The 12,491-nt window shown below is 47.4% G+C and overlaps 1 protein-coding gene across 4 annotated transcripts in view; it reads left to right on the plus strand.

Moving 5' to 3' along the window:
- Positions 1-12,491, plus strand: part of RBM27 (RNA binding motif protein 27) — an 80,378-nt gene that overhangs the window by 25,371 nt on the left and 42,516 nt on the right. For 3 of the 4 annotated variants that reach the window (XM_053298490.1, XM_053298494.1, XM_053298492.1), the window contains exons 7-10: positions 7,057-7,287; positions 9,402-9,536; positions 11,466-11,495; positions 12,118-12,267. In XM_053298490.1, the coding sequence (XP_053154465.1) occupies positions 7,057-7,287; positions 9,402-9,536; positions 11,466-11,495; positions 12,118-12,267 (546 nt within the window). The remainder of the gene's footprint in view (positions 1-7,056; positions 7,288-9,401; positions 9,537-11,465; positions 11,496-12,117; positions 12,268-12,491) is intronic. The other variant, XM_053298491.1, reaches the window with a different exon arrangement.

The following is a 12,491-nucleotide window of genomic DNA, read 5'->3' on the forward strand; positions in this document are numbered from 1 at the left end:
CGATCTGGCCACCCAGGGAGGGCTGCCTGATTGTCTTCGGGGAGAGCGGGTCAAACCCGCTCCCTTCGCAGACCCTGCTTTGGCTTTACACACAGATCATGTGTAGAGCCTTAAAGGCTCTTGAATATGGCAGGGGAGAGGTTCCATAAAATGTCTGTTCAAGTTAAAAGTGTGATATTCAAGACTTAAACCTAACCTGGAGAATGGAGTTAGGTTCTTGGTGGAAGTGGTGTGGGCTGGTGATTTGTTGGTTTGTGGTCTCAACCCCTTTAATAGGGTTTTTTTTTTAAAGTGGGTTTAAATACTCAACCTCTTTAAAAGTTAATCCCTGCCTCCCCCAACTCCATAAATGATCAGCCCATGCCGCTTTTCAGCTGGGGAGGGTCTCAAGATTTAAAAGTTAAAGTGCAACCTGGATTGCTTCTCAGCTGAGAAGCAGCTAGAATAACACTTTCAACTTGTAAATCCCCAGCCCCTTCCCAGCTGAAAGGGAGGGAAGGGTGGGAGGAAGGGGTTAACTTTTAAAGGGATTGGGGATTTTAAAATTAAAAGAGGTTATTCCGGCTGCTTCTCAGCTAATTGGCTGCCTCGGCTGCTCCATCTCCATGGCTGGCTCATCCTTCAGTTCTCCAGTTGCTGTTCCTTTTCCTTCAGAGGAGGGTTACATCCGCAGCTAGGATGGGGTTGTCTCGACCTCCTGCTCCTAGACAGGGCCAATCAAGAGCTTTGGCTCACGGCCGGAGGGAGGGGCAATCCCCTGATACTCCAGTTCTTCGCCCTGTCTCGCTCCAGCAGGGCTGTTCCTTTCTTGCTCCTCTATTTTCTACTGCCTTACCTCCTTCCTCGGCAATTGCTGTCAGGGTTTTGCAAGGGGGTAAGAAGGGATTACTTTTAAAGTTTTTTTTTCTAACCTCCCCACGGCTCCCTAGACCCTCAGTGGTGAAGGAGTCTCACCGCGGCGAGAGGGAGGTCTCTCCCTCCCTCTCAGAGGACTCTGTAGCACACTCAGTGTGCCAAGCCGAGTGGGCTGCGGCTCCCAACCCCGCGCCCGTTACTCAGTCCCAGGGGTCGGTGATGGCGTCCAAACGGGCCAACAAGCGCAGCAAACCTTCTTTGGGGACCCGTCCGGCTGAAGGCAGGTCTCTGCCTCTTTCGCCCACTCGAGAACTCCTTCCCCAAGATGGTGGGGATTTCTCCCCGGCTCCTGTTTTGCTCCGTGAATCGGGGACAGAGGGGACTGTGGCAGGTGAGATTGAGGCAGTTTCGGGGGGGATGTCGGGGGTGGGGGACTTCATCTCCGCCCCTCCCGCCAAGCGCCCCTGTGACACTATTGCGGCTGTCGATGCCGCCCCGGATCGGGTAGTAGCTCCTGCAGAGGAGGAAGATGACATCCCGCCCCGATTTGCGGCGCTCTTGGGGAGGGTGGTCTCCGAGGAGCTTCAGAAGCTCCCCTGGCTGCTCCCGCCCGTTGCGGCTCAATACTCGGTCTCCGTGCAGCCGTTTGCAGCCCAAGGCCTGTATCACGCCCAGCCACTTCCCGCCAAAACGCCGGCGGCCATTTTGGTCGCGGCTCCATCTGCGCCTGCATCTATCCCACCCGCGGGCCCGGCAGCACGCCCCCCCCCGACAGCGGACCCCCCTCACTGTCTCCTTGCCGCCCGATTACCTGCCCACCTGCTGCCGGCGTCCCCCTGCCTGTCCCGGACCCCCGTGAGAGGCCTGTGTCCTCGGAGGCTTTGGATTCCGACAGGGAGGAGGGAGAGCTCTCGGGAGACGAGGAGGACCCGTCTTCCGCGCATCAATCCAATCACCACCTTTTTTCTCAAGAGGATTATCCGGTTCTCCTTCACAAAGTAAGGAAAACCCTTCGCTTGGGGGGTCGTTCAACCACCTCCAGTGAACTCTGAAGGGGATCCCACTGTGCTTTCTTCACTCAGACCTCAGGAGGTTAATGTTCCCTGTCCCCAACTGTTTTTAGACATTTTTCAGTCTGAATGGGACAAGCCTATTGAGGGCAAGGGGCCCCCTCCCGCTGTGAGGCGCATGTATAATTCAAATGATTCCCTCATGAGTAGGCTTAAGGTCCCTTTGGTTGACGCTGAGGTGGCCACCCTAGTGACGGGGGCGGATTCCCTAAAGAACTTAGAGGACAAGAGGTGTGATGCCGCTCTGCGCAGGTCACATGAGGCTAACGTTCTGTCCATCAGAGCATCAACCGCCAATTCCATCTTCGCCAGGGCCGCGGTTTTGTGGGTGCAGGAACTCACCCCCATGGTCCTGCCCGAACTCCTTAACCTTCGGCAGGGCCTTAATAAATTGGGGAAGGCTGTCAAGTTCATGGCAGACTTCTCCCTGGATGCCGCTCAGCTGTCTGCCAGGGCCCTGACCTCTGACATCACAGTCAGACGCCATTTGTGGTTGAAAAATTGGAAGGTTGACCAAAAGTCAAGGGCCAACCTCGCAAATTCCGCTTTTGAAGGGGGCAAGCTCTTTGGTGAAGCCTTAGAGCCCATCTTGGTTCAGACCAAGGATAACAAGAAGGCCATGCCCTCCACGGCTCCGTCCCAGCGTCCGGACCGTAGGGGTTTCCCTTCATCTTCCTCTGGATTCAGGGGTTACAAGCCCTCCTTCCGTTTCAGACACAACAGGCCCGATAGGCCCACCTGGAACAGGAATCAGTCCTCCTTTCGGGACAATTCCTTTCGTAAGACCCAACACTCCGCCCAACCCCCCAAGTCCGGATTCAAATGAAACCAGACCCAATGACTTGCTTCCAGGGTCCCCTCTTCGGGATCAGGATCTCCCTCTTGTGGGGGGCAGGTTGGGGGACTTTGCGTTCGCCTGGGCACAGACCTATTCCAGTGCCTGGATATTGCAAACTGTATCTTCAGGGTACTCTCTGGAGTTTGCGGCCCAGCCTCCAAATCGCTTTCTCCCCTCCCCACGCTCTCACAAGGAAGCCAAGCACCACCTGATGCTGAAGGCCATTTACCATCTGCAGGCCATTCGGGCCATCGAACCCGTTCCCCCAGGGGAACAGGGGCAAGGGGTATACTCCATACTGTTTCTCGTCCCCAAGAAGAACGGGGAGTGGAGGGCGATCCTGGATCTCAAGTTCGTGAACAGGTTCCTTCGGAGGAGGGGTTTCTGCATGGAAACCCTCCGTTCTATCCTGATGGCCCTCCAGCAGGGGGGCTTCCTAGCGTCAGTGGATCTGAAGGAGGCCTACCTTCATGTGCCCATTCATGAACAGGACCAACGCTTCCTGAGATTTGCTTATTGCTCCCAGCACTGGGCTCTCCCCTTCGGTCTATCGACTGCGCCTCGGGTGTTTACCAAGATCATGGTGGCACTCGTGGCACACTTGAGGACCAGGGGCGTCCATCTGTACCCGTACTTGGATGACCTTTTGATCAGGTCCCCCTCCCTGGCCAAAGGTCACCAGGACGTCTGGCTGACACTCTCCACTCTACAGAATCACGGGTTCATCGTAAACAGACCAAAGAGTTCCCTGTTCCCACGGACCAAGGTTCTCCATTTGGGGGCGGAGATAGATACAGTCCAGGGGACCATCTGCTTAACTCCGGAACGCAGGGGATCCCTGATCATGTCCTGTCAGGCCCTCATAGCTCACCCCCGCTCCGACATTCTATCTCTGTCCCAGTTGTAGGGCCGCATTATTTCCACTCTGGGCATAGTGCCATGGAGCCGCTTCCACTCTCACCCGCTCCAGTGGTTTCTCCTCAAATATCATGACCAGGTCATGAGCCGGTCCAGGCAACCAATTGTTCTTCCGCCTCAGGTGGTCCGGTCCCTTCACTGGTGGGTGTCTCCTGCCACGGCAAAAGGGGTCAAATTTCTTCCGGTTGAGCAGGTCCAGGTGACCACGGACACCAGTCTTCTGGGCTGGGGCGGGCACTGTCTTCAGCACATGGCTCAGGGCCTTTGGTCCGAGGTCAAACCCGCCAATTCCATCAACTGGCTAGAGCTGCGGGCAATTCGCTTGGCGCTCTCAGAATTCCTTCCGGTGATTCGGGGTTGCCACGTCCTGGTATGTACGGACAATGCCACAGCCAAAGTCCACGTCATTTGGCGGGGCGGATCGAGATCCAAGGCCCTGATGCAGGAGGCCTCCCTTCTTCTGACATGGGCGGAATCCCACCTGCTGTCCCTGGAAGCGGACCACGTCAGTGGGGTGATGAACGTAGTCGCGGACTGGCTGAGCCGTTCCCAGATAGACCCGGCAGAGTGGTCACTGGACCCTCTGGCCTTCCGGCGGATAGTTCAAAACTTCGGTTAACCGGTCATGGACGTGTTCGCCAAGCCGGAAAACGCCAAGGTGGATCTTTACCTGTCCAGGTATCACTCGCCCGGGGCGGTGGGCGTGGATGCCCTGACCTTCCCGTGGTCTCGGGGGCTAATCTATGCTTTTCCTCTATTCGCAGTCCTTCCTCAGACCATTCGAAGGGTTCGGATGTTGCGGGCAGAGGTCATGCTGGTGGCCCCACACTGGCCATGCAGGCCCTGGTTTTCGGATCTGGTGGAGCTGTCCATCGAACCGCCTCTTCCGCTGGGGTCGCACGGACACCTGCTTCGCCAGGGTCCAGTATTCCATCCGGATCCGGTGTGGCTCAATCTGTTCGCTTGGAGGTTGAGCGGGACGCACTAGCAGCTTGCGGATATTCAAGCTCCATTCAAGCCACCATCCTGGCCTCCAGGAGGCCTTCCACGGTCAGGGTCTATCAATCGACCTGGAAGGTCTTCTCGGGATGGTGCAGCGTTCGGGGTGTGCTACCTAGGTCTGCCCCTGTGAACCTTGTTTTGAGCTTCCTCCAAGAGGGCCTGGATAAAGGGCTCCGCCCCAATACGCTGCACCGTCAGGTTTTTGCCATTTCCTCGGTGCTAGCATTGGAGGGATCTTAGTTGGCTCAACATCCCCATGTGCAGAGGTTCCTCAGGGGTGCTTCGTTTATCAGTCCTCCCACTGTTAATAGGTTCCTGACCTGGGATCTTAATTTAGTACTGAGGGCCCTTACCAAAGCCCCGTTCGAACCCCTGCGGACCATTCCCTTACGGTTACTCTCCTTTAAAGTTTTGTTTCTGGTCGCTGTCACGTCCGCTAGGAGGGTCTCGGATCTACGCTCCTTGTCCGTGCGAAAGGAATTATGTCTAGTCTATCCGGACTATGTGCTTCTTCGCACAGACCCTTCCTTCCTCCCTAAGGTGAGCTCCGTGTTCCATAGAGCGCAGGAGATTATGCTACCTTCTTTTTGTCCAAATCCCTCTTCACCCAGGGAGCGTGAATGGCACAAGTTGGATGTGCGCAGGGCAGTGAGGATTTACTTGAGGCACACTAAGTCGTTTCGGGTCTCAGACTCCCTTTTCGTTTCTTTTAGGAATGGTTCGTTGGGGAAGCAGGTTTCAACTTCCACCTTGTCATGCTGGATTTGCCAGTGCATTAAATTAGCCTACACTAGTTCAGCTACCCCGGTCCTGGAGGGGATTACTGCACATTCAACTAGAAGCGCGGCCTCTACTGCTGCGTTTTCCACCTTGGCTCCCCTGGTTGATATTTGTCACGCTGACACTTGGGCCTCTATTTCTACCTTTGTGAGGCATTATAAAATTCATGATTGGACCTCGGCAGAAGGTCCTTTGGGAGAAGAGTGTTACAGCAGGTGGTTTCTTCTTGAGCCAGACCTCACAGCTCCCACCCAGTATCTCAGGGGCTATGGTAGGTCCCATCCTAGCTGCGGAGGCAACCCTCCTCTGAAGGAAAATGAAGCGTTGACACTTACCTGAAAGGTCATTTTCTTCAGAGGTATGGGTTGCATCCGCCCCCGCCCGCTTGTTCGTCTGGTCTGTTTATCCTGCTGTCCTGATACCCGATACCCCATCTGTCTCCTATGTTTCTGTGGGGTGGTTTCGCTCTAGGGTGGTTGGCTCCCCCTTGCAGGGCGTTAGTTTGTCCGGGTTCTTCCTCCCGGAATTTGGCCTTGCCGAGTCCTTTCTGCTGTTTGTTTTTTCTGCCTGGCATCTCTGTTTCTGCTAGGTCTGTTTGCATTTAACCTTAACTTTGACTTGATTCTTCTGGAGCAGTGCTAGGGCTGGCTATGAACTGGAGTATCAGGGGATTGCCCCTCCCTCCTGCCGTGAGCCAAAGCTCTTGATTGGCCCTGTCTAGGAGCAGGAGGTCGAGACAACCCCATTCTAGCTGCGGATGCAACCCATACCTCTGAAGAAAATGACCTTTCAGGTAAGTGCCAACGCTTCATTCTCTCTGTTGGAAAGGAAGGCAAAGAATGCATAAGCAGAATGAGCCACCAAGTGGTAAATGCAGCTTGCTCATCCACCATTTCCCCCCCTTTCTTTTCTTTCCTCACTCTTTGCACATGCACACCCAGGCCAAGCCAGCTACAGTTGTACAGCTTTTAACCTAGACAGCACTAAGATAGAATTACAAGAGGCAACCTCCAAAGGGCTCCCTTTTTTCTCTGTCTTTCTCTCCCTTGGTGAGAAGCAGTGAAGCCTATGCTTTAACTTTTAAATCCTCAACCCCTTTCCAGCTTAGAAGTTATGTGGGGCTGCTCATCTGCATACATAGGTTTAATTATCAACCATAGTTTTGGCCATTTGCAGGGTTGGAGATTTACAAGTTAAATGCATTTCCCCCCTTAAATTTCAAATCCAAACTGGAAAATCCTGCAAAAGGCCAGTCCTGTAGTAACTAAAGTGTTGTACAAGGCAATCACTTGCAAAAGGTTAAAACCACAGAAACCAAACCCACAGTATTCTCCTATGCCTATTTCTGCCTATGGACCACATGGAGATTATGCAGGGCTGTTGCACATTGTGTCACAATTTCTGAAGAATTGGATATATGTTGACATTCGCACAAGCCTTCAGGGAACATCATGCGGAGGCGGGGAGGGTGTGGCTGACCTCTCTGATCTGTTGTATCTTTTGAAGATGGTTGAGCTAGTCACATAATAGTTAGCTACCATTATTGCAAATGACAATTTTACATCCTCTCTTTCTCTCTCTTTTTTTTAACAGAGCGAGGATTTTGTGTACTTGGTGACCTCTGTCAATATGATCATGGAAATGACCCATTAGTCGTAGATGAAGTATCTTTGCCAAGCATGATTCCTTTCCCTCCACCACCTCCAGGACTTCCTCCTCCTGGAATGTTGATGCCTCCTACACAAGGCCCAGCTCACAACATGAGAATGCCAGGGCCACAAGTACATCCTCGACCACCACAACCTGTTAGAATTCCTATACCAAGTAAGATTTCTTTTAGTAACAGCACTCTAAAAATATTGCTCTTGCTTATATATCTCCATAGTAATGGATTATTAATGTGCTAACCAGACTTGGAGCTCTGCTACTGGAAACTGGAAATATTTAAGTTATATTATTGCAAGAATCTAAACAGATAATTGATACTAAATTTCCAGTTGTACAGATTGTGGCCTAAACTGTATAATAATTCTGGTAAAGTACTGTATTAATGTTTTCTGTGAATGGCAGTGTTCAGATAAAGTAGTCGTCTAATGTTGTAGTATGTTAGGAAAATCGTTGAGCTTTCCACCATACCTCATCTTTCAGAAAGGTTCTTTTCTGAAATCTTTACATTCATCAGAGCACAATGGTTGAGAACCAGTTCTTGTGTTCATGTTCCAACTTGGGATCCTGGCCATAGTCTGAATTTGAGGAGATCTGTGATAAAGCAGTCAGATTTGAAGTCCATTATTCAGGAGTGCTTTCTAAAGTTTGCCAGTAAAAATTAAGTCACCAAAGTGTGGAATCAGTGTAACTTTGGGGATAAAATAAAGTGTGAATTGGGTAGATATGTCCTGAAGAAATGGAATAAGCTGGAAAACTGTTTACTAGGTTTACTGTTTATGCATTAATCCTAGACTGCATAGAAAAGGAAGACGAAAGGTTGTGGCTAAGAAAAATTGCTGCACAGGACGCAACACATTGGAGCAAGAGACAGGATGACCTGGGGTTCAGACTCCACAGCATTGTAATCTTAGATCTCAGGCATGAGGATTATCAAATGAGAAACTTGATTGTGGGTGGGTAGAGGGATTACGTTGGAGGAGTTTGTGGATAGAGGTTTGCCAAATGGTCTGTAACGGCAGTTCTAGAACCCAGTAACTGGCAGGCAGTTGTTTGGAACAGGATAGTGTCATTTTCTTGTGAAGCAACAGGTGGATAATGTTTTTTTAACTTCCTGTGGAAGTAGCAATCTGTCTGGAATATGGGCCTTGTTTTAGTTTGTTCATAAAACAATCAGTTAAGGCAGAAAAAAGAGCTGATTTGGTTAAATATAAAAGTTGTTTAGCAGAAAGACAGAAGTAAAGAAGATACTACTTGGCTTTGAAAAATGGGCCCACTAACGCAGTAGTTAGGTTTTAAAACGCTAACTTGGAACCACAGTGGAAATTTTACTAATCCCTACAGAATTGTTGCGGGAAATTCTCGTACATTCAGGTCTTTTCTCTACTTAGATTATGTACTGTTTGGGGGCTGGGGCAAAATTAAAAGCTCGATTTAACTGGAGATCTGGATTAGTAAATATGGCATATGGGGTGGGGGGATTCTTACAATCGAGGTATAAAGGCAATGTACCCTGATGGCTTTTTTTTAAACAATTGCTGCTTGAAATTGGTGTGTTTGGTCTGTATCTTATTGCTATTTTTGAATGTGGGTGGCGGGGGGTGGTTGTTGCTAATTTTTCTCTGTTAATTGTTGGAAGCCACCTTGGTCTATATGATGAAAGGTAGCCTAAAATTACAAAAGATTTCAGATTATTTCAAACAGCAACAATGAATTGAGGAAAATTCTCAGCAGTTTAAAGTGAGAGAAAAGGGACAGGGGGAGGTGTTTGTTAGTTAGTTTTAAAAGCCCTATTCTTGGATAATAGAAGATCCTGTTGTTTCTTGGTAATATATCGAAAAGTTAATCAGACTTATCAACATATTTCTTTATATTATGTCTTTAAATAAGGCTACTATATAAATACAACCACTTAATGGCACAGTGGGGAAATGACTTGACTAGCAAACCAGAGGTTGCCGGTTCAAATCCCAACTGGTTTGTTTCCCAGACTGTGGGAAGCACCTATATTGGGCAGCAGTAATATAGGAAGATTCTGAAAGGCATCATCTCATACTGTGCAGGAGATGGCAATGGGAAACCCTTCCTGTATTCTACCAAAAACAACCACAGGGGTCTGTGGTCGCCAGGAGTCAATACCGACTCGACGGCACACTTTACTATATAAATATTGCTTACTGTGACCATTAATAAGCTATTAATGTGGTTGTATGCAAGACTATCTATATCTATCTATATATTATTATTATTTTTATTTTCCTTTTTCGTTGCAGGACCACCATTGTCACAAACAAATCTGATCAACAACAGAGACCCTCCAGGGACAGCTGCAGTGCCCAGCCTTGCACCAGTGGGAGCAAGACTACCTCCCCCACTACCCCAAAACCTACTATATTCCGTATCAGAACGTAAGCAACTTTTCTACTCTTCTTGGAATATAGTGGCTCTGGTGATCTTGCTAGCGCTGTACATCTGAAATGGTGGTGTCTCATTTCTTTAAAAATAGTTGCTTCGTGCATGATGAACTTCTGAGATCACATGCGATAAGTGCATGCACATTTCATGACACATCCTGCATCAGTTCACTTAAAGCTTCCTGTTGCATGAAACAGTCCAAACTGTACTATGTGAACTACCCAGAGATGTGTTTATTGATTGGCATAGGGATACTTGAAATGAATAAATAAATATAGACATGTGCATTTGTCACATGTGATATATAATATAGCTTGCATGCAATAAATGCACTTTCTTTGTAAAGGTGATATCTGTTTAGGATAGTTGCCATTCATGAAATGGCCCATAGCCTGAAGCAAACAATCAAATGGGCATGAGAGGCGGGTGGGCTAGATTCAGTGCCCAGAATTATGTCTGTTATGCAAATTATGAATCAACAATTACAGGTAAGAAAATGTGTAAACAATGTTTTCTTTGATATTTAAATAAATATGTACTTGGATATGACCACTGAGGTAAAGATAGTGAGCATCTTAGATTTTACAAGAAGCATGGTACAAACATACTTGAAGTTTTGCAAAGTCAAGCACAAACTGCTGACATGCACACACAACCTTCATATTCTGTATTCAGAATAAACTGCAGATCCACACAATGTGCCCATGCGCTTACTCTGTGTATACATGTGAAGAGATATAAGTTGGTGGCAATCGTATGTTCATGAGTTACTGGACCATTTCGGAACAGAATTAAGACAGTAGTGTTCGATTGTCAGCATAGTATTACTGGCTGAGATTACAAAGATATTGATTATACTTCTGCCAGCATCTCACACTCATGTGTGAGTCATCCATTTAGTTACAGTGTGAGAATTCTCTAGGAATAGCAAATAAAAGGAGATTTGAAGATTCAGACTGACATGGACTTTTAGATCAAAAGAAGTGAGGAAACAATGAGGGGTAGTCGAATACTATGGAAGGAGAAAGTGGGTGGATAGATAGTTTTGTGAAGGGAGTGGAGAGCTAAGCTGTCTACTATAAAACAAACAGTGGCCTAGGCTGATCATTTTCAGTGCCTGGGCACTGAATTGACTCTCTAAATTCCTCCATGCATGGCAAAGCCACTAAGAACATGTAAGGGACAACTTATACTTCCCTGTCATTTTGAAATTGGTTCTCAATACAAAACAAAGGAGTTTCTTTGAGTGCCAGTGCATGCCTTTTGATTTCAAGCCTCTACAATTTTTGCTGCCTTCTGGAGAAAAGAATATGGTTCATTTATTTGAAGTCTCAGTTTCTCCTTAAATCTCCCAGCCCTTCATACATTTTTATTTTTATTTGGTAAAAAGTGTACTGCACCACACGACAAGTAATCCAGACTTGGTGTGTTTTCTTGTACACTTAATATTTAAGTTTCTGTACAATTCATTTTTTTAAAAAAGTTTGATCTTAAAAGTAATGAAGTGGCAGGAGAGAGAGTCCATAGGTTAGTATGGGGCATACTTATGTGTAGGCACTCTACCCATATTCAGAGGGCCAAATTATGTTGTTATTCCCTTTTTGAAAGGGAGGAAAGCTGGTGTGATTAATCCCTGTGCCTGGAGCAACTGTATCGCACACCAACATTATGAGCATGTTGAAGGCGTGCATGCTTCTTGCTCCTCCAGCACAGAAATTCAGTCTTGTGCTCCAATGAGCGTCTGAGCCAGGCCATAAATGAGAAGCCTTCAGTTGATCTGCCTAAGTGGTTATCCATCTACCCTGCATAAGAAATGCAGCTAATCAAGGATATAGAAGCTAGATGTTGTGGGATAATATTGCCTCATTATGTTTCCTATAATAGACAGTCTCCCTTTTTCCTCCCACCCCCATTTCCTTCAGGCATGGGTTTCCCCACCACCATCACCCAAGGTTGGTTGAATCTGTCAAAATTTGGAAGATATTTTAAATGATTTCCCTTGTGTTTGTTCCTCTCCTCTCCTCTCTCTCTCTCTCTCTCTCTCTCTCTCTCTCTCTCTCTCTCTCGTTGACAAGTTATGACTGTTCACTACCTGGCACAGTCATTGGTTTTTTCTTTGGAAATATATGAAATATCAAAAGGAAGAGCTATGATCTGAATTATTTATATTAGAATGAAGCACTTAGTACAACATACCTTATAATTTGAATTGCTTTCTTTTAAAAAATGCACATAATTTTCTATCTAGCTTGCTTTCAAATGTGATTGATCTCCATGTTTTTTAATGGATGTTTTGGGGCAGAACCATTAGAAGTTGAATATTTTTCCAGATTGATGATTCCAGTAGTTGTTTATCTGGACTTGCATCCATGTTCATTAAGAACATGGAACTGCAGGAAATTATTGAAAGGGGACTTCAACAAAGTTTGAAGTAATATGCATTATAACTTAAGGCTATCTTGCAAAACAAATTGTAACTTATTTGCATAGAATTGCTCATAAGGATTATTTTAACTGATCATAAACCCATTCTGTATCTTCCACCCCCACCCCTCTCTCTCTATCTTAAAATAGATACATATGAACCAGATGGCTATAATCCAGAGGCTCCTAGTATTACCAGTGCTGGTAGATCTCAGTATAGACAGTTCTTTTCAAGGACGCCAATGCAGCGTCCAAATCTTATTGGCCTAACGTCTGGTGAAATGGATACAAATCCAAGAGGTGAGCCATTTTGTCTTGAATCCAAACTTTGAGGATTTTAAACATGTGCTTTGCAAGATATCGTAACAGATTTGGGCATTCTTTGAAAACCACCCAGCGCTGATGAAAATTCTGTCTTTGCCTTTGTGGACAAGGGTCCACAAAATTCAGCTTGACTTTTTAGCTAAATATGATACTGCCCTAGCATGCAGTCATGGGTGCGCGTGTGCGGGTGATCTCACACA

Source organism: Hemicordylus capensis, chromosome 2 (assembly GCF_027244095.1).
Source record: "Hemicordylus capensis ecotype Gifberg chromosome 2, rHemCap1.1.pri, whole genome shotgun sequence".
Taxonomy (NCBI): domain Eukaryota; kingdom Metazoa; phylum Chordata; class Lepidosauria; order Squamata; family Cordylidae; genus Hemicordylus; species Hemicordylus capensis.